Source organism: Bos grunniens, chromosome 9, assembly GCF_055505025.1.
Source record: "Bos grunniens cultivar Pamir isolate PY7600 chromosome 9, Bosgru_T2T1.0, whole genome shotgun sequence".
Taxonomy (NCBI): domain Eukaryota; kingdom Metazoa; phylum Chordata; class Mammalia; order Artiodactyla; family Bovidae; genus Bos; species Bos grunniens.
In genome coordinates this window covers 72,440,902-72,463,040 of record NC_141173.1, presented here as the reverse complement: position 1 = coordinate 72,463,040, position 22,139 = coordinate 72,440,902, and the positions used below count along the sequence as shown (strand labels likewise).

At 38.1% G+C, this 22,139-nt stretch overlaps 1 protein-coding gene across 44 annotated transcripts in view; it reads right to left on the bottom strand.

The window, feature by feature from the left end:
* EYA4 (EYA transcriptional coactivator and phosphatase 4) overlaps positions 1-22,139 on the bottom strand; it is a 365,804-nt gene that overhangs the window by 279,987 nt on the left and 63,678 nt on the right. For all 44 annotated transcript variants that reach the window (XM_086317936.1, XM_086317917.1, XM_086317942.1 and 41 more), the window contains one exon: positions 6,893-6,991. In XM_086317936.1, coding sequence (XP_086174062.1) covers positions 6,893-6,925 — 33 coding nt within the window. In that variant the 5' untranslated portion in view covers positions 6,926-6,991. The remainder of the gene's footprint in view (positions 1-6,892; positions 6,992-22,139) is intronic.

The window sequence follows — 22,139 nt, the reverse complement described above, 5'->3', positions numbered from 1 at the left end:
AATATTCATTGAGTAAATTAGTAGCCATTGCCCAAATCTCATTTTAAACTACTGGTAACTTTAGAACTTAACAACTTACAACCATATATTAAGCTAAAACTCGGGCAGGACAGAAATTGTAATATACTCATCATTTCAACTTTAGCAAAATTCCTGACAGAGAGTAAACAGTAATTATTGGTTTAATTGAATCTGTTGAATTATTACCAATTTTAATACATTCTGCTTATCCATGTTTTAAAGATTTAGCCATGACAATTGTGTGGCTGACTTGTAATCATAGTGGAATAACTTACATTTCCCTCCATATTTTAAAAATCTTTTCCTTTTGGTTAAGTAATTTGAGTCAACTCTTTGCATGAAGTGGCCAAAGTATTGGAGGGCCACTCATTGGAAAAGACCCTGATGCTGGGAGGGATTGGGGGCAGGAGGAGAAGGGGATGATAGAGGATGGGATGGCTGGATGGCATCACCGACTCGATGGACGTGAGTTTGCGTAAACTCTGGGAGCTGGTGATGGACAGGGAGGCCTGGCATGCTGTGATTCATGGGGTCGCAAAGAGTTGGACACGACTGAGCAACTGAGCTGAACTGGACTGAAGTAATTTGAAATCAAGTTGCATTGTGACAAGGTTGTGACAGCCAGAAAGCTGTGATGATGGAGTGTGAGCTTGCCAGCTCTTATTCCAGAACCCATGCTGCTGCACACATTGTCTTACCTGCTTTCATCAATGTAAATGGTTTTCAGATGCTTCAGTACATCTGATGTCTTAAAGACACTACCTGGTAATTTCACCATTTAGGTACTCTATTATCTAATTGCAAAGTAAAGCTATAATTGATAACTGGGAGCTACATCAATTCTGAAACTGACTCAACTTTAAGCAGAATTCTGTTGAATTCTGAAGTACATTGTCCAGTTCGATGCTATAAAAATTACATATTATAAATATGGTTCTTTTGACTAATTAAAAGGCCAAGTTCTTCCAAACAGATTTGTAGCCCCAAAACGAATAAGCTGATCTTGGCTATAACTGAATAAAATACACTGTGTGCATGATGCTTAAATTGATTAGACTATCCAAGATAAAAAACAATAGAAGACTAATAGGATTTCTAGATATTGATAATGCTACACTATCAAAAATGAAAAATTGATTTTAAACTGAAACTAATAAAAATAATTCTTTTCTTGCATAGAGTTGAAACACTGATAGAAGTTGTTGATTCTGAAGCTCTATATCTAGGTGGAGAGTTTGTTGGTATATTCAATTCCATACAACAGTTAAAAACCTATCCAAATAGCTCAGAGAGCAGTCCAGGTTTTAAAGATGATCTAGTGGCTACAGGCAAAAATGATATTGTAGAATCTCTAAGAACAAAGAACTGAGGAATAATTCTAAAGTCATTTGGTAGTCCAGGGGTGAAAAACAGAAAGAAAAGAGGTTAGTTTATTAAGCTAACTCTGGAATTTTAATATGCATTATTAAATTAGCAGATTTGATACAAGAAAATAAACACTAGTAATGTCTACATATATATATATATATATATGAACTTCTAAAAATACTTTTGAAACACATGATGTAAAATATGGATCCAAGGGATGTGACTTAATTTAGACTTCACTAATTGAAATATGTCATCAGTAATGTAAGTTAACTGATCTAGTAATAATGTAGGAAAATTCAGGCCCTTAATGTTTAATATTAGGGAATGCAATTGCATCATAAACTGTAATTCATTTTACCTCATTTTATTTAGTAAACACTAACATTTTACTATGTAACATGTAGTACTTGAACTTATAAACAATATTTTTTAAAACCTTCTAGCTTGATGGTAAATTTAGGCCAAGTGCCCTCTCACTTTGATATGAATAAGTCAGACTAGAAAAAATCTGTGGAAATCTTTAAAAGAGACTAAAATTTGTCAATGTGTAAGGATACTCTAGGAGCTATAAAAACATAAATACTGATTAGTCATTATTTGAATACAAAGAATATAATATATTTTAGAGTATCAAAGGTATTTCTGATTGTTAGTATAAATACTGCTCTGCATAATCTATATTCATGTTTATTTCTACTAACAAGAGCAACATGTCATTAAAAACTGTAGTGAGCTATAACTGGATATAACAAACTGCTTCTAAGTAATTATAAAGTTCTAATAAAGAACTTCAAATATGAAAGTTAAATTTTACTTTGTTTACCTCTTAAAATTTCCTAGATCCTCTAAACCAGACTGCAAAAAGTAATCCAGATAAGTGCAAAAAAAAATAAGGACCAAAATTTGTTTTCATCACGTGCTGTCAACTGTTTTAAATAAGTGATATATGAATTCATGAGTCAGTAATCCATTCTGAGAATAATATCTTGGCTTTCTAAAATTTGTCAGGCTATTCACTAACATACCTTACTAACAGAATATAAGAGCTTTGAAGAAAACATTTATTGAATGTCAGTAAGAATTGTGCTAAGAAGGAAGGATACAAGATGGTCAAGACCCATTATTACTCTTAAGTAGTTTATAATCTAGTAGGGAGGCAAATAAACAGATAAGATTTCAGCTCTGTGGGGTAAGTCCTGGGGTAGAGAGGTAAATGCCAAAGGGTACAGCAGCACAGCGCGGGGGCCCCTGACCCAGTGCAGCTGACTGCCTGGGGAAGGAGGAGGAAACCCGAGAGCCTTACTCGAGGGAGTGAAACCCAGAGCGAGTAGTCAAGACTTACATGTTCTCCAGTGAGGGAAGAAGTTAGAGTACTAGCAAAGACATAGAAACCACAGAGAGCCTGCGAGATTCAGGGAACCGAGAGAAGCCAAAACTAAAACTATAGATAAAGGCAAGCAATGAAGTCTGAGTGCTTTACTACACACTTTGGATTTTTCTCTTGAAGGCAAGAAAGAGCCTGTGAAGGTTATTAAGTAGAATAAGGATGGGATTAGATATATAAAGGGCTTCCCTGATAGATCAGTTGGTAAAGAATCTACCTGCAATGTAGGAGACCCCTGTTCAATCCCTGGGTCTGGAAGATCTGCTGGAGAAGGGATAGGCACCCACTCCAGTATTCTTGGGTTTCCCTTGTGGCTCAGCTGGTAAAGAATCTGCCTGCAATGCAGGAGACCTGGGTTCAACCCCTGGGTTGGGAAAATCCCCTAGAGAAGGGAAAGGCTACCCACTCTAGTATTGTGGCCTGGAGAATTCTATGGACTGTATAGTCCATGGGGTCACAAAGAGTTGGACTGAGGATGACTGGACTGAGCAAATTTCACTTTAGATATGTAAATTAGGAAGACCACTATAGAAAAAACTTAGAGCAGAAAACTACAGGAGATAAAAGTAAAGATCAAAAATAAGGATTTGGAACCAAAAGAACAACTTTGAGAGATACTAAAAATTAAGAATGGATATGATTTTGAAATGGGGATGAAGGAGAAAAGGATGACTTCCAGTTTTCTGAATGAACTTACTCAGTAGCTGATGATGCCACCCACTGAGACGGAAGAGAGGAGAAAGAGGGAAAAACTGGGAGAGGAAAGCTGATGGGTTCAGCTCAGTTTTTATCTGCAGAGTGTACAGACCCTTGTGCTCCAAGGCAGCTATGTCTCCTGGAAGGCAGCTGAATGTGCAAGAATGAACATACATACTTATTAAAAACCAACTGATTTTAGGGCCGGATAAAAATAGCTGAAACTCCAGTACTTTGGCCACTTGATGTGAAGAAATGACTCATTGGAAAAGACCCTGATGCTAGGGAAGATTGAAGGTGGGAGGACAAGGGGATGACAGAGGATGAGATGGTTGGAGGGCATCACCAACTCGATGGACATGCATGAGTTTGAGTAAGCTCCGGGAGTTGGTGATGGACAGGGAAGCCTGGTGTTCTGAAGTCCATGGGGTCACAAAGAGTTGGACACAACTGAGAGACTGAACTGAAAAATAGGTTCGGTTCTAATCTCTGCTACTTAAAAGCTGGTTGACCTTAATATTCTCTAAGCCAGTTTTCTTATCTGTAAAATGATGACCCTAACAAACACGAAGCAAGGATATGGTAAGGACTGAAGTTAGTATACAGAAAATGATAGATGAGCATAAGGTGTGCAATAAATGACACCTCTTGCTACATCTACACCTAGAGAAAAAACTTTTTTTGAAGTAAAATAGGTATGATATAAGTAAATTCTCTTTCATTTTATTATGAACTTTCTCTTTCATTTTATTATGAACTTTTAAAAAATTTCAGCCTATTTGTCCTTATCTTAATAAATGCCAAACATTTTTTCAAAAAGTTTTGAGACATTAATCAATATACTCTGCAAAATTTAAAGTCATTTAAAGATTTCATTCAAATAGGAATCATTTCACCCAAATGGGAGTTTATTCTATGGTAATGAAAGTTCAAACAAGAAAATTCAAATGTATTTAAGGCATGTGGATGTAATGGGGAAAGCTTTGGACTTGGAGTCAGAAGACTATTGTGAAGTCCCAACTCTGACTTGGGACTTAATAGTCCCAAGCATCCCTTTACACATGCACAAGATGAACAGATTGGCCTGTATGTTCTGCTAAGTCTAAGGATGCTGAAGGAGAAGGATTTATGATGTTTACAAAATTAAAGCCATCAAGCCATGAACCCTTGACAAAAACTTCACATTTCCTGTGGGTTAAAAGAGATGAACCCACTCCTGATGACCAAAGAACAGAGGCTTCCATTCTGACTCTGATCTGATCATCCGCAGGGGAAGAGTTTAGTACTGGGGAGGGAGAAAAAGAAAGAATGAGAGCAATCTTTCCTTCTCTCGAAATCTCTCCCATTCCTACCACCAATTCAGCAGCTGGGTTTGAGCTGAAAGACCAGAAGGTCAGTCACTCAAGATTTCTGATTCTCAAACCTGGCTGAACATGAACAACACTGAGAACTTAATTAAAAAAAAAAAAAAACCAAATTCCACATCATTAAAATATCACTAGGAGTAAACCCTATATGATTTACAGGGGTTGGGTTTCATTTTGTAAAAAGTGATATGAAGCATCTTGTGTAATAACCTCACTCTAATGTTAAACCTAAGACTATATTGTCTTTAGCTTCATCTAACCATGCTGAATCAAAAATTTGTTCTTAAGTATAAATATACACATCCTATGGTAATTAACTGGATCACCCTGGTTTGCACGGACTCTACCAACTTTAGCTTTGAAAGTTCCAAGTCACAGGAAACTCCTGGGTCCCTGGAAAACAGGGACGGTAGGTCAATCTAGCTCACACGTGCACACATGCATGCACACACACACATTCTTATACAGATGGACACAAACTTTTAAGTAATGCCCAGTGTGTCGGAACAAAGTACAGATATACAGTAGCCTTCTCACAAAGCACTGCCTCTAAGATGACATCATCATTCACTCAGGTACATGGTCACACTTTCAGACCTCAGATGCCACTGCGATCAAAAGACAGGCAGTGAATGGCATAGGTGACATATCATCATACTATCATCCATTTCACTAGAGCCCATGCTACTAATATTTAAGTTCAATAACCAGCATTTTAAAAAACTACTCTGAAGCCCCTGCTTCCCAATTGCCTTTGGTCTACTTTTGTAAAAACTCAGGCATTTTTGAGGAATAACCTCTACTATTTGACGAATTTTTTAATGGTCTTTGTAATTTTTTGTTACATTTTTTCCTGCAATGATACCAGTGAAATTACATAATAATATATAAAGACATTAGACAATGGTCATATCTATCTATAAATTAAAACCTCAATTATCATGTCATTTAAATCAATCACTAACAGAAAGCAAACTAACTTGGAACAACATATATACATCAGAAAGCACATTACTCTGAATTTTAAAATTGAACTCATTTCAGAAATCATTTCCAGAAGCATATTATTATAACAAATATATTGTCCTTTGTTGCCTGATGAGAACATAAGATTCTAAGATCTAGTCATGATCATACAAGCAAATAATGCACACATGGTAAGTATACATCTCCTCATTTGTGACATCACCAATTGTGGGCAGAACATCTGGGATGCAACTGATGGTACTGTGGGAGTGGGGAGTGAAAGGAGAACCTTCCACTGACTCCCATTGCACACACTCAAGGACTAGTATCACAAAGACACTACTAATAAATTAGGAGGAAAGGCTATATAAGTCCTTTCCCATTGAGAAATCTGAATTTTAGAATGGTTGCCACCAATCTCGTGCATTCCTCCCTGGGCAAAGTGAAAGTCGCTCAGTTGTGTCCGACTCTTTGCAACTCCATGGACTATACAGTCCATGGAATTCTCCAGGTCAGAATACTGGAGTGGGCAGCCTTTCCCTTCTCCAGGGGATCTTCCCAACCCAGGGATCGAATCTGGGTCTCCCGCATTGCAGGTAGATTCTTTATTGGCTGAGCCACAAAGAAGCCCTATAAAGACCTTAGCAAAATAAGAAAATCCCTTCAGGACTGTGGTCGCCACCCTTAAAGTGAACAATAGGCATGCAAGTGATATGCTTCACCTTTCATACTCCTGACATTCAACCCCACATGCACCATCCAAGTACCTCTGGAATAAAACCTAATAAAGGAGGTGTGTAACACTGTTTAGACAGTAAAAAACACTTTGCACAATTTCAATGCCCTCATCTTTCTATCATTGTCTTTACAAGCAGACAATCAAGGAAGACCTCAATATACGATATCATTAAGCAGAAACAGTATACATTTCCAAAGGTATGTTTTATGATCTTGAAAGAAGATTCAAAATTTGACTAAAAATATGTTTAGCTAAAACTTGCTTTTTACAATATATCCCTTCCAGTATGATTTTGAGTCTTCTTACCACAACATTTTTCAGTAAAACTGAGATAGAATTACGACTTACGGATTGCTCATTTAAATCCTGGGAGTCTTCCATGTGGTTTTCTTACTTCTCCTGCCACCCCCAAGTAGAAGCAGCTTCCTCCAATTAAAAATGGACTATCTGAAACAAAATGATGAAAACAAAGTGGAAAAATGAAAAAGTTATCTTTTAAAATTATTTGTAAAGTTACCAAAACTTTGATTTACATGATAATAATCTGTAGAGACATTATTTTTCAAGAACAAAATTTCTTAATATTGTTCCCATATCTGATAGAAATGATGACCTTGAAAATCACATCATAGTAATACTGAGATAAGTAAACAGCTACTTAGGCATCCTGCAGATAAACAAAAGCATCTGAGGACAACTTCAGAGACCCAGGGTGCAGTAAACACCCAGTGTGCTATTTTGCTGAGAGAGGTCTGTTATTACGCAATTGACAGATCAAAAGTTAAAAGTCTGTGTTTTGTGTTAGTTGCTCAGTCGTATCCAACTCTTTCAGACCCCATGAACTATAGCCCGCCAAGCTCCTCTGTCCATGGGATTCTCCAAGCAATAATACGGGAGTGGGTTGCCATTTCCTTCTCCAAAAGTCTGCATTAACCATTCATTTTCTAAAGAATATAAAATTGAAGAAAATATAATGTGTATTTTAATACGACAGCTCCATACTACAGGAAAATTTGTCTCAATTGCCAGATGATCAAATTCTGTTCTAAAAAATATAATGTGATAAAATGCATGCACAATTTTTTAAAAAGAATGAAAATAAGACTATCATGATAAAAAGGTGTTACAGAAATATGTAAGAAGGAAAACTGGTCAGTAAACTACTCAAAAAAATTTATCTTTACTTGATATAATACATTAAAAATTTTCCAGGCAAACCGAAGTCTAAATATACTCTAAGAAAAACAGGCATATATATTTTAAATTCCCATATAGAGAAGACTTCTATAATAGAAGCAATGGAATATAACACAAAAAAAGCCAAACACCCCCTTGAGTTCCCCCCATACCCAAAATTAATCACAATTAAAAGATACATGAAAATATAGAAGTATCTCTGCAAATATCAAACTAATAATAAGCTAATGTCCTTGACATAATAAAGAGCTCTTACAGTCTAAACAGAAAAGCATATGCACTCCTACAGAAAAATGGTCAATCACCACAAAACAATGCTCAAGCTCACTAATCTATGAAATGCACTTTAAATTAGTAATGATACATTTCCAGCCCTTCATATTCTAATTCTAAAATAAAATTAAAAGAATATGAGTTTATAAAAAGATCTCTATAAAAAAGTGTTCATTATAAGCATAAACACAGATATAAATTATTAAGCTTACATTTCAAGGAATATTTAGAGACATCAAAAGTTTTCAAAGATATCATTTAAGTGGAAAATAAATATTCCAGTCTGCAGAAGCAATATGTTCCCAACTCACTTTATAGAACATTCAACATATTGGAGGGGTTTTACTTGGTTTTAAGTATTCCCTCCTACAACTAGAAAGACATGGTTTTAGTTTCTTTTCTTTTCTGCCCTGCAGTACAGTCTTTAATAAACCAGTTACTTTCTTTATTAGAACATAAGACATTTTAAAATGTACATTGTTTTACATATACACGAACACAGAGACACAAATCAAAGATTCTTTTCTAAAATTTTCTCTAATTTAAATTTTTAAATTTTTAAAAGTCTTAAAATGGGAATGGCAACTTATATGTATGTATTGTGACAGTCTCAGTAAGAAACTGATTACAATTACTCCAAAACCAGAAAGGTGTCATTTTTAAAGAAAAGCACTATTTTAAAGGGCATTTAAGGTGGGGATGAGGAAGGGTAGATATTAACACACTGAAAGGTGTTACAGTATACATCTGAATTTAGGAAGATAGATAGCCAGGGAGTTCTAGATTTAAAGATGTCATTCTTTGTGTTGGAGGTGGCCCTGAGAAACGGTGATGGGAAAGAGCCCAGCTCTTTCCTTTTCACCTCGCACCTTCGTCTTTCTTCTCCCACTCTCCCCCATCTCCTTACAGACCCTCACATCACATTTGGTTCTCCCTTCCTGTCCTGCTTCTTGCTGATCTCTGGTTTGCTCTTCCCATCCAAGCGGACCTCCTGATCCTTGGCCCAACCACTCTGGCCCACCCTTGCCTTGGATAAGGTGTGCAACTTAGGAAATGTGGCCACTAGTCCAACTGATGTTAAACTGCTAAGATTCTACATCTGCCAGCATCATGAGCCCTTCCTCTCTCCTGCAGGAAGAAACTGTGAGGGATTATTTTCTTTACAGTTATTTTCTCCCTACTACCTGGATAATGCAGGTCAGGAAGCAACAGTTAAAACTGGACATGGAACAACAGACTAGTTCCAAATAGGAAAAGGAGTTCGTCAAGGCTGTATATTGTCACCCTGTTTATTTAACTTATATGCAGAGTACATCATGAGAAACGCTGGACTGGAAGAAACACAAACTGGAATCAAGATTGCCGAGAGAAATATCAATAACCTCAGATATGTAGATGACACCACCCTTATGGCAGAAAGTGAAGAGGAACTCAAAAGCCTCTTGATGAAAGTGAAAGTGGAGAGTGAAAAAGTTGGCTTAAAGCTCAACATTCAGAAAATGAAGATCATGGCATCTGGTCCCACCACTTCATGGGAAATAGATGGGGAAACAGTAGAAACAGTGTCAGACTTTATTTTTCTGGGCTCCAAAATCACTACAGATGGTGACTGCAGCCATGAAATTAAAAGACGCTTATTCCTTGGAAGGAAAGTTATGACCAACCTAGATAGCATATTCAAAAGCAGAGACATAACTTTGCCAACAAAGGTTCATCTAGTCAAGGCTATGGTTTTTCCTGTGGTCATGTATGGATGTGAGAGTTGGACTGTGAAGAAGGCTGAGCGCCGAAGAATTGATGCTTTTGAACTGTGGTGTTGGAGAAGACTCTTGAGAGTCCCTTGGACTGCAAGGAGATCCAACCGGTCCATTCTGAAGATCAGCCCTGGGATTTCTTTGGAAGGAATGATGCTAAAGCTGAAACTCCAGTACTTTGGCCACCTCATGCGAAGAGTTGACTCATTGGAAAAGACTCTGATGCTGGGAGGGATTGGGGGCAGGAGGAGAAGGGGATGAAGAGGATGAGATGGCTGGATGGCATCGCTGACTCAATGGACGTGAGTCTCAGTGAACTCCGGGAGTTGGTGATGGACAGGGAGGCCTGGCGTGCTGCGATTCATGGGGTCGCAAAGAGTCGGACACGACTGAGCGACTGATCTGATCTGATCTGATCCGACCTGGATAACAAATTAGCCAAGTACTCTCTTAAAGGGGGAATCTAATGTTCCTTTTCATCTAATAGATGGGTAAGATGAATGGCAAAAATACTGTACCAGAGTATCAAGGGAAGAAACATTAAATTCAGCTATGTAAAAACAAAACCAAAACTTTTTATTTCTGAATAGAGAAAAATAGCCCGCAAAATAAAAAGATACAACAGATTATAAAAATATCTTCAATAAATACTATAAAGATGACTTTAAAAGCAAAAATATTGCTAAGACAAAGTTTACTGCTACTGCTAAGTCACGTCAATCGTGTCCAACTCTGTGCGACCCCATAGACGGCAGCCCAACAGGCTCCTCTGTCCCTGGGATTCTCCAGGCAAGAATACTGGAGTGGGTTGCCATTTCCTTCTCCAGTGCATGAAAGTGAAAAGTCAAAGTGAAGTCGCTCAGTCGTGTCGGATTCTTCGAGACCCCATGGACTGTAGCCTACCAGACTCCTCCGTCCATGGGATTCTCCAGGCAAGAGTACTGGAGTGGGGTGCCATTGCCTTCTCCGAGGCAAAGTTTAAGGAACTATTAAATGACTAAGCAAAGATATGAAAAATCACTATTTAAAATGTAAGTAATAAACAAATATTTGAAAAAGTATTCACTTTCACAGTTGCCAAAATATGCAAACTTAAGCAACAAGTGTACAGTTTGGATTCCTATACATATCTTCAATAACTAATCATTTTAAATATTATTAATACCCAGTGTCAGAAAGGATACTGTGAAAATGGTGTCCTCATTCAACTGCCACTGATAATGCCAAGTTTTCTAATATTTTTAGAAAGCGGTCTGTCACTGCATTTTAAAATATGTTTAAACTTTTTTACCCAATGTATCAACTTTCCTAGGGAGTAAACCATTTCCTTCCAAAAGTGACAAGGTATTCACTACAGTGGCATTCACAGTAATAAAAATTAGATGTAGCTTCATCTTTGCAGAGCATCGATTAAACAAATTATGATCAAAAATTTAATATAAATGCAAAGCTCAGAAGTACAATTATAAAAATGACATGAAAAGCAAAAAGTACTGATTATATAGTAAGTAAAAAAAAATCGGAACACAAAATTTTAGCTATGCTAATACTAATGTAAATTTAGCGTGTATTTGGGTATTGGTTAAAAAGAAACATAAAAAATATACATAATTTGATAAAGAATTATGTCTTTGGCTTCACATACTTTGATTATTGTTGATTCTATTGCCTCTTTGCAATAAATTATATTTTATTTTTTTCCACCATAATACAGGAAGACAGAGTAAGTAAAACCAAATGATGCTAAAATGATTTCACAAGATCAGTTAAAAGCACAGTAAACAATGAAAGGGAATTTTCCAAGTAGTAGACTCTATCTTCAAGTGAACTCTGTGTCTTTCTCTGGGAAATAAATTTCAAAACCAGAGTAATTTCTTTAAGGCAAGTATTCTTTATCCTATTTATCAGTGTCGTCTATAGCACCTATCTTAGTGTCTGGCAAACATTACGTGGTTAACAAATATTAACTGAATGGATGACAAAATTAATGGTGGATGGAATCATACATAATGTATTTGACAATGCAAACAAAAAGTGTAAACAGCCATATAACTTAATTTTGAAAATTCTGTCTCAAATATGTGGCTACGTTAAGCAAAATGCTATGCTTTTCAGGTAGAATATTGTAACTTTTCAAAAAATTTAATATTGAGAATAGTCCATTTTAAATACCATTAGGCAAATAGGTATTTTCCTATTTGCCTCACACAGTACCTGGTGGACTAATCTCAATATTAAATTTTCAGCTTCCCTGGTGGCTCAGATGGTAAAGAATCTGCCACCAATGCAGGAGACCTGGGTTTGATCCCTGTGTTCGGAAGATCCCCTGAAGGAAATGGCAATCCACTCCAGTATTCTTGCCTGGAAAATTCCATGGAGAGAGGAGGAGCCTGGCAGGCTACAGTCCGTAGGGTCGCAAAGAGTCAGCCACAACTGAGCAACTGAGCACACATATGCAACAATAAAATACTTATAATAATATGACTATTATAATCAAATGTAGCCTATTATTTATTTATAACATAGTATGTCATTTTAGTTTCCTAAAGTTGCTGTTATAAAGTACTAAGATTAGGTGGCTTAAACAACAGAAATCTATTCTCTCATAGTTCTGACAGTACAAAGTCCTAAATTAACACACAGGAAGATTCATGCCCTCTCTGGAGGCTCTAGAAAGGAATCATTCTTTGTCTGTTCCTAATTTCTGGTGTTTACCAGCAATCCTTAGCATCCCCTGGCTAGTAGATGCATCTTAGTGTGGCCATCACATAATATTCTCCCTGCCTCTCTCTCCAAAGAACTTCCTCTGTTTGTGCGTCTCTGTCCAAATATCCCTATTCTTACAAGTACACCAGCTATTGGACTAGAACCCACTCTAATCTGGTCAAATCTCATTTTAACTCGATTACATCTGCAAAGACCCTATTTCCAAGTAAGGTAGCATTCACAAGTAAGGTGGTTATAACTTAAACCTATCTTTTGAGAAAAACAACTCAACCCAAAACACATGTACAATGATCATGCTAAAATAATATTAAGATGTGATCGAGGTTTAAATGTAGAAGATTGAAGGCAGGAGGAGAAGGGGATGACAGAGGATAACATGGTTAGATGGCATCACAGACTCGATTGATATGAGTTTGAGCAAGCTCTGGGAATTGGTGATGGACAGGGAAGCCTGGCGTTCTGCAGTTCATGGGGTCTCAAAGAGTCGAACACAACTGAGCGATTTAACTGAACTGAAGGTTTAAACGTAGTATTTCCAGAAAAGATACACAAGAATTAAATTAAGAATATCAATCACTAGGAAAGAACTGATAATATTCTAGAAGGACTACCATCTCTGGGCACTCACTGGTGCTAACTCAAGTGAAATTAAACATTAAGACAGCCAGAAAACTGTTGAAGCATAAGAGAATAAAGCAAAGACTAGCCTTTTTCTGTTAACCATTGCTTCAGAATCTACTTAATGTTCCAGTTGGGGAGTTATTTGCATCAATGTTCCATGTTACAACATAATACTTTGCTTTATATTTCCTTAAAATTGAGATTGTTACTTAGTTTAACTGTTTTACGGTAACATGAATTTATTTCTTTGCCAAACACTCTAAAGTACTAAAATATTACGAGCCCAGTGATTTTATATTACTGGACCAAGTAAAACTACCTGGGCTAATTGCAGACACAGTATTATTTTACATCATAATTTAGCAATGGTTGTTATGCTAAGTCCTTTAACATTTAATATTCACAAATACATGAGAAAAAGACAAGACCATTCTTCAAATCAAATAAGAGAAGTATTACCTCATAATAAAGATATAAAATTAAGGAATAACAGTAACCTCATGCTGTTTTATGAGGCAATAATTTAGTTCCAAGCTCTATTTCAAGGCCATTCTCCCTGAAATGGTAAATTTCGAACAGGAATCACAGCGACCTCACTCATTCTGTGTTAGATTATTTCTTCTAAAGTTAGGTTTTCAACATACAGAAAATTGATCATATCCTTTTCTTGAACTCTGCCCTAGACATAAGGTGGAAACTCCTGTCCTATGGAAAATCAGAATTTAAAAAATCAGCAAATTTTCTAATTTAAACATATAATGAGATTATATATCAAATGTTAAAAACATTTCTCAGAAACGGCATGAGATATTTAGACTTAGAAATGGCACAGAAAGGACACTGTGCTTTCAAGAAAGAGAAGATGCTGAAAGAAGTAGGAAGAGCTTGTGGAGTCTGTGTGATGTAACCCTAATCCTCTGTCTTTCTAAGCAAACCATCAATACTAGACTAACAAGGCATGCTTTCCCTTGGTTGTGTGTGTGTGTGTGTGTGTGTGCGTGCTCAGTCATGTCCGACTCTTTGATATCCCATGGACTGTAGCCCACCATGCTCCTCTGTTCATGGAATTCTTCAGGCAGGAATACTGGAGTGGGTTGCCATTTATTCCTCCAGGGGATCTTCCTGACCCAGGGATCAAACCTGAGTCTCATCAATCACCTTCATTGCAGGCGGATTCTTTACCACTCGCACCACCGGGGAAGCCCTTACTCTGGCTAAAGGCAAATGTGAAGGGTGAAGGGGTGCTCCCTGTTTCAGAGCTGGCATGGAACTAAGACAGAAGCTGCAGGGGGTGGGTGGGGGGTGGCTATTCTGCTGGACTATATACATAGATGGCAAGGCCTCCCACTGATCATTAAAGCTTAACACCTGTCATCGACTCCTTGTCACTCCTCTCCACATTCAATAAAGGACCTAGAAATACCTCAAGGAGTTCACTCGAATCCCTCCATGTTTCACTCCTCACAGATACTACAGTAGTTCAAGCCATCACCTTCTCTACATTGAAGCAGCAGCCTCCTAAGGGCCCTCCATCCTGCTCCCTGGACCTCATTTTTCACGGCATAGTCAGAGTGATAGCTTTAAAATAAAGATCGGATTATGTTCTCTTCAACCCAGAGCTTTGCCCCTTTCCTTGGGATAAACCATTCTTTCACTGGTGCTACTGCAGCTCTGGCAATACATCAGTCTGCCAAAATGACCCACGACAGGTGACCAGAAGTCAGATGCTTTTGTTCCCTGGGGCCATGGACCAAAGTAGAAGTTTAGGGAGAGCTCCATCTTCCTTCTCCCTGAGTTCCAGGCCTTATTCCACAGTCCTTGCCATCCCTTCACCCTATCACTACCATCACAGTGCTCTGCGGGCAAAGGTTGGGAATTCCACCAGGAGTCTCCTGTGAGGGTGCATGCACAGTAGAGGCTATGTTTGCGTCTTGCTGCAGTGCAAAGAAAAAAGAAGAAGGAAAGAGACTACATTCCTCCACCCATCTTCCAAATGCCAAGTATGCATGCCTATCTGCTAAATTGCTCAGTCGTGTCCAACTGTTTTTGTGACCTTATCGACTATAGCCCACCAGGCTCCTCTGTCCATGGGATTCTCCAAGAATACTGGAGTGGGTTGCCATGCCCTTCTCTAGGGGATCTTACCCACCCAGGAATTGAACCCACTTCTCTTGCATTAGCAAGCAGGTTCTTTACCCCTAGTGCCACATGGGAAGCCCAAATATCTAGTACATTCTTAGGGTAAGATATAAAGATTGCACCCCACCCAAACTCTTGTTCTAGCTCCTGTGAAGATTCTGCAGTGGAGATGGAAGTGTGTGGATAGTTCTGTCCATAACCTCTGACACAGCCCCTATTCTACTCTAGGTGGGGGCTTCAGAGGGTTTATTATACATGAAAAGCCTTCTAGACCAAGGCAAGGTGTCTGGCATTCCATTATATTCTATCATTTAGAACAGCTAATCTATTGTTTGACTTGCAGATTATCAAATTGTAAATGAATTTTCAAAAACATTTGTGTATAAAATTAAGGTTTGCTTGCATGTGAAGTGAAGTCGCTCAGTCAGTCCGACTCTTTGCAACCCCATAGACTGCAGCCTACCAGGTTCCTCTGTCCATGGGATTTTCCAGGCAATAGTACTGGAGTGGGTTGCCATTTCCTGCTCCAGGGGATCTTCCCAACCCAGGGCTCGAACCCGGGTCTCCCACATTGTAGACAGATGCTTTACCGTTTGAGCCACCAGGGAAGTCCCATGAGGGTACTTATATACCTATTGTTGTTGTTTAGTCTCTAAGTGGTGTCCAGTGCTTTTGCAACCCCATGGATTGTTGCCTGTCAGGTTTCTCTGTTCATGGGATTTCCCAGGCAAGAATACTGGAGTGGGTTGCCATTTCCTTCTCCAGGGGATCTTCCAGGGATTGAACCCACAAGTCCTGCATTGCAGGCAGATTCTTTACTGCTGAGCCACCAGGGAAGCCCATATACATCTATGAATATCACACTGACCAGTATTCATCTTATAGCACATTAAGTCCCCCAGGACTTTTCCAGTGACATCAAATTACTTCAGTCTAATGACTCGTCACTATCCCTTCCAATGGCTTAGGATGTAGGCCCGAGAAAGTACCAGGCTACTCCTCCATCAGTGGCAAAATCTCTAGCATATAAAACTTGGGATGCTATTTTTTACTATTGCCATGAGTAAAAAGCTGATCTGCTAGGGACAGACAGAAAGGAGCTGACCCAGAAAGAGAAGCAAAAACGGGAGATGGCAAGAAAGTCCTGGCAGAATTCAAGTCCCTGGATCCTGTTACTCATGAAGCCTCACTGTCTCTCTGCTCTTCCTGCTGCATCGTTGCTCAGTGCTTCGTTGGATTCCATGAGCAATCCTCATAATCTCCAATTAAATTCTCTCCTTTACTGAGAGACTGCCTCACATAAAACTGCAATTGTATAAGAGGTCTAACAAGTTTTATTCCCACTGCATTCTTGAGTTATTATAGCTGGAATCAACTGTCAAGAATGACACTGCCTTTAGATCCTCCGCACCAAGTTCCCCTCATTGCCCTCCAAATTTCGTTAATGGGTCTCTGAAGCTGGGTCAGGCATTGGCTCATTCCAGCTGCTCAGGAAGCATGCCAGAGAGGGAAGCCAACAGCGCAAAGAACACCTAGCTCCAACTCTATGGCCAACTGTTCAGAAAGGTAAGATGGGCATTCTGTGCCCATGCACATGACTCTTGTCCCTGCTTGTACAAAAGGAAAACAGAAAAGGTGTCCAATAAACAGATCGAGGTGAACAGTAATGTCTGGCTTCAGTCTCCTTAAATGAAGTCAAGCTAAAAAGTAGATGCTGAGCTATTTTTGAACTGTTTACAAGACAGGGCATGGATTTTGCAAAATGGTCCATTTAACACAAAATGTTTAAAAATAATGAGGTTAATTTCTCATGCTAAAAAATGATAACAAGCCAAATTTCATGATAATTATGGTTTCCCAGCTGGCACTAGTGGTAAAGAACTCGACTGCCAATGCAGGAGACGCAAGAGACACGGGTTAAATCCCTGGGTCGGGAAGATACCCTGGAGGAGGGCATACTAACCCACTTAAATATTCTTGGCTGGAGAATCCCGTGGACAGAGGAGGCTAGCAGGCTACAGTTCTTAGGGATACACAGAGTCAGACACGACTGAAGCGACTGAGCACGCACACATGCGTTTGGGTCCTTAGTGATATACAGATTCATTTGATAGTAGCCATCTTCCTGGAATTATAAATCACCATCACTTGATTTTTGACAGTAAGGGCCAGCCAAGGTTATGTTTTGTTTGTGTTTGCTAATTGTTGATGGTTGGCTAGTCAACTTAGAAAACACGCATATAATTGAAACCAGCTAGTCTCACAGAAACATCTCGAAGAATTTTGAGCTTGGCAACTTTTATTACACCTACATATTCTGTAACCTACTTTCTTTTTCATGCATCCCTTGTTGTTCTTCCCATACTACACATTCCCTGACTGCAGAGCTTTCTGCATTTATTGTAATAGTTCACTGAACTATGAAGCCTGACAGAAAAGAACTATTTGAGCCTTTCTGAATAAACTATCTGCTCTTCTCTCCTCTTGAGACCCCAGAAGTCTAAAAAATGTCTTTCTGGAGGAAACAGAAATGCAGTGACTCCCAGTAAAGACTTAGAGGCTTCCCCGGTGGCTCAGTGGGTAAATAATCCACTTGCAAAGCAGGAGAAGCAGGTTTGATCCCTGGGTTGGAAGTTCCCCTGGAGAAGGGCATGGCAACTCACTCCAGTATTCTTGCCTGGAGAATCCCATGGACACAGGACCCTGTACAGTTCATGACATTGTAAAATACTAAACAACAACATCAACAAAGTAAAGACTTTAGGAATAAAACAAGTCTATATGTGAGTCCTTGCTTTCCTACTGGATAACTATGGCCTTGGGATAGTTCATAAATACCTTTGAATATCATCCTCTTCATCCATCATATATGAACACTAATAATACCTATATTTTGTTAGGATTAAATAAAACCATGTATTTCAAAAATGTAAGCCATTTACTAATGACAGACTGGAAGAAAATTTCTGTTTTATTCATTCTTCATATAATTAATTAAAATATTTTAAGTTTTTTCTATATAGTAGAATTGTACTTATGTGATTTCTATGAAAATAATTTTTAACTCTGTCCAACTAAGAATGTTATACTAATCAGTTATTTTCAGGAACTGCATTAACTATCTATATATAGGCAGTTAGTAGCCCTTGTCACCAATCTTGAACCAATTTTCTGAACTCACACTAGTTTGTAAAAATGAACAGTTTTTGATATTTTGATCAGGTGAGATTCAGATCAGATCAGATCAGATCAGTCGCTCAGTCATATCCGACTCTTTATGACCCCATGAATCGCAGCACACCAGGCCTCCCTGTCCATCACCAACTCCCGGAGTTCACTCAGACTCATGTCCATCGAGTCAGTGATGCCATCCAGCCATCTCATCCTCTGTCATCCCCTTCTCCTCCTGCCCCCAATCCCTCCCAGCATCAGAGTCTTTTCCAATGAGTCAGCTCTTCGCATGAGGTGGCCAAAGTACTAGAGTTTCAGCTTTAGCATCATTCCTTCCAAAGAAATCCCAGGGCTGATCTCCTTCAGAATGGACTGGTTGGATCTCCTTGCAGTCCAAGGGACTCTCAAGAGTCTTCTCCAACACCACAGTACCTTTTACCTATTTTGAGTTTGCCATTATACAAAGCAAAGAAGTTGTGATTGGTTTCTTTAGCACTCAGAGACTGAGTTTACAGTAACAGAATTATAGATGAGTACATAAAAGAGAACACATTTTCAGAAAAGAGCATGAGCAAGGAATTGGCATTCAGTGTTAACAGAATGCTGAGAAGTTCTGAATTGGCAAAAACAGGAGTAAAGTGCTAAATACTAGTGAATACATACACTTTGTTATTACTGCTTTGATACCTTTGAAACACAAAAAATGAATGGTAAATATGATATAACTGCAACAATACATCTACCTCCAACTTATGAAAAATTGGGACCAGTGACTGGAGTTAAGGGGCAGGCAACTAACTTGAAGGCCGTTGTGATAATCTGAATAAGAAATCAGGAGAACCTGGACTGATAATGGCGACTGAAAGAAGCCTAGAGAAAAGATGGATATGTGGGATTACATGAAAGACAAATCTTTATCAGGCAAATGCAACTGATATGTAACCAGTAAGACAAACATAATTATCAGGTGTCACACCTGGATTCTGGAGAAACTGGTGATATGAAAAAGTTGAGCAGAAAATTTTTTCTGCCCTGTTTGCATATAACTGTTTTGCTGACCTTATGTTCATTTATAAAGATGGGCAGAAAACAACAGCAAGAGGTAACACAGGAAGGAAGAAGTCTGAGAAGTTCGTCTCTTTTACTGAAGAGAAGCTAGGACAACTCATCCTGTCATCTAACTCAATGAGGAAGTCTGTCAGGTGAAAGAGCTTTGGGGAAGAGAGTAAGAGAAAATAATTGAGATAAATCAAACCTCAGCCTCACACAAATGTAACTCTAAATTGTCACTGCATCGCTAGCATGGAAACCTCAAGCCAAAATATTAAAATCAGGATTGAGCCAGAGATTTGAATTCCCTAGACTCCAGGGAAGCAAATGAAAAACTGGCCCACAGGGCATAAAGGATTCTGAAACAAAAATTCATCAAAAGTGATAAGCTACACCAGGAAACAAAACACCACAGAGACTACAGATGCGACAACAGGAGATTTGGAACCCCCAAATTTGAGATTAATGATAATCGGAAAGATCTCATACATATAATAAGTGTGCTTAAAATAATTAAAGAAGAAATAGAAACAAAATTGAAGGACCCACGAATCGCAAAAAGTAAATACACAAATTTGGAAAAGAACCTTAAAAGTGTTTTTAAAAATATATCCATTGAAATTTCAAACGAGAAATGAATGAAATAAACAGCTGATTAGATTCAGCTAAGGAAACAATTTGTAAAGTAGAAGATAAAACTCGGGAAGTACCCCACCCCCATAAAAGAAAGAAATAAAAACAAAAACAATAGCAGCAACACAAACCTATCTTTTCCTCTAAAGTTTTCTGTCTTACCAATTTCAAAGAAATAAAGGTATGACACCTGTAAATCATGGTTTTTATTTTGCGAGTAGGGGATCCAATATATAACAAAGTAAATATGAGAGATATAAAATATAGCAGTAAATTTGACTTCCCTAAATACAAGTTTCATGCCTGAACTGTGTCTATAGAGAATAATAGTTAAGAATTTAATTAAATGTAATGCTCTTTACCTTCCTAAAATTTGGGACACCTAAAGTGAATTTTATTTACCCAGATTTTTTAATTGAGGCATCCAAGAAAGGTTTTTTCCCAAGAAAGTTTGAATACCTTCTTTTCTCCCAAATTTCCCTATAGCATCAGAGTATAAAAGCATCCACTGACTTTGTAACTGCATTAACAATAGAATCACATTTACAAAATCTGCCATTTAGCATCTAGTAATCCAAATAATTTCCTAAAGGTCAAAGTTGAAAGAATTCAGAAAATAATCTCAAATAAATCTTATGTTCAGTTCAATTCCATGCTTTGCTTCCCTAAAGTATGACTTTAAAGGCAAACTTAGAGAGACAGAGACTATGAATGAAATTCACAGCATCTTACTTCTTTGTCTTGGGATCATAAGGGGTATAGAAGTAAGTGGGGTTTATTAAAAGACTGATCATATGAGTTTGTAGACATAATACTTGAAGCTTCTGAGATTCAGCGAATAGAACCATCTACTTCTCCTCTTTCTTTCTTTCAATTCTTCCTTACCTATTAGTCTTAAAAATCTACTTTTCAGAACTTCCACTCTGGTCTGTTCACAGAGCAGAAATTGAATCCTGCTTTTTTATGTGTGGCAGATACATAGATATCAAATATTAAGAAATATCTTAATATTCTTAAGATACTAGAATAAGTATCTCATACACTAGATATTAAAAAGTGCAATCATTTATGTCACCCCTAAATATTTTTTCCTCAAGTTAAGTACCCCTAGTTAATATGACCACATCTTTAAATAAGAAAGTCCTTGTTTCCCAATAGGAATTAAGAGGGAATTCAGTCAGCCACAAAAGCATATCTGCCTATGAAATGCATTAAATGGAAGGTGGATATGAAATAGGTCAGTGTACATCATTATTTTCAAACCATTCAATTAAAAGTTGACACTAAATTAATATCAATCAGTCTGGTGTGTGTGTGCTCAGTCGCTCAATTGTGTACAACTCTTTATGACCTCATGGACTGTAGACCACCAGGCGTCTCTGTCCATGGAATTTTCCAGGCAAGAATACTGGAGCAGCTGCCACTTCCTCCTCCAGAGATCTTCCAGACCCAGGGATCAAACCCATGTCTCTTACATCTCCTGCATTGGCAGGCAGATTCTTTACCACTAGTGCTACCTGGGAAGCCCCCAGGTCATCATGAATGTATATCAAATATCACATTCATACCCAGACCAAAAAAAAAAAAAAGGAAAAGAAATCCAATTAGATGAAATGGAAATTAGTAACAGTAAATTTTCAAAGCTATAAGAATGCTCCTTTGAGAAAGACCCGAGGGGTTTTGTTTGTTTGCTGGTTCATTTAACACTGAATTATTTCTTTAGAAAAATTAAAAAAGAAAAAAAAAAAAGACTAATCTTTAAACTGCAGGAAAGTTTCCTTTGCCTAGGTCTTGGCCATGCCTGGGTCTGTTCAATTCCCAGGGCTCCAAGGGCTCTTGGGCCTCAGCACTACCTGGTAAAGAACATGGGAAGAGCTGATGAGCCATAAAGCTGGAGCCAAGTCTGAGTCCTAAGTCTCAGGACTGCAAGAAAAGGGCAAGAAAACAAACCAACCAAAAATGTGTTCAGCAAACACTCTGGAGAAGAGGTAGAGGGTAGATGGCAGCCCTATATTTCTTGGATTCTCTGT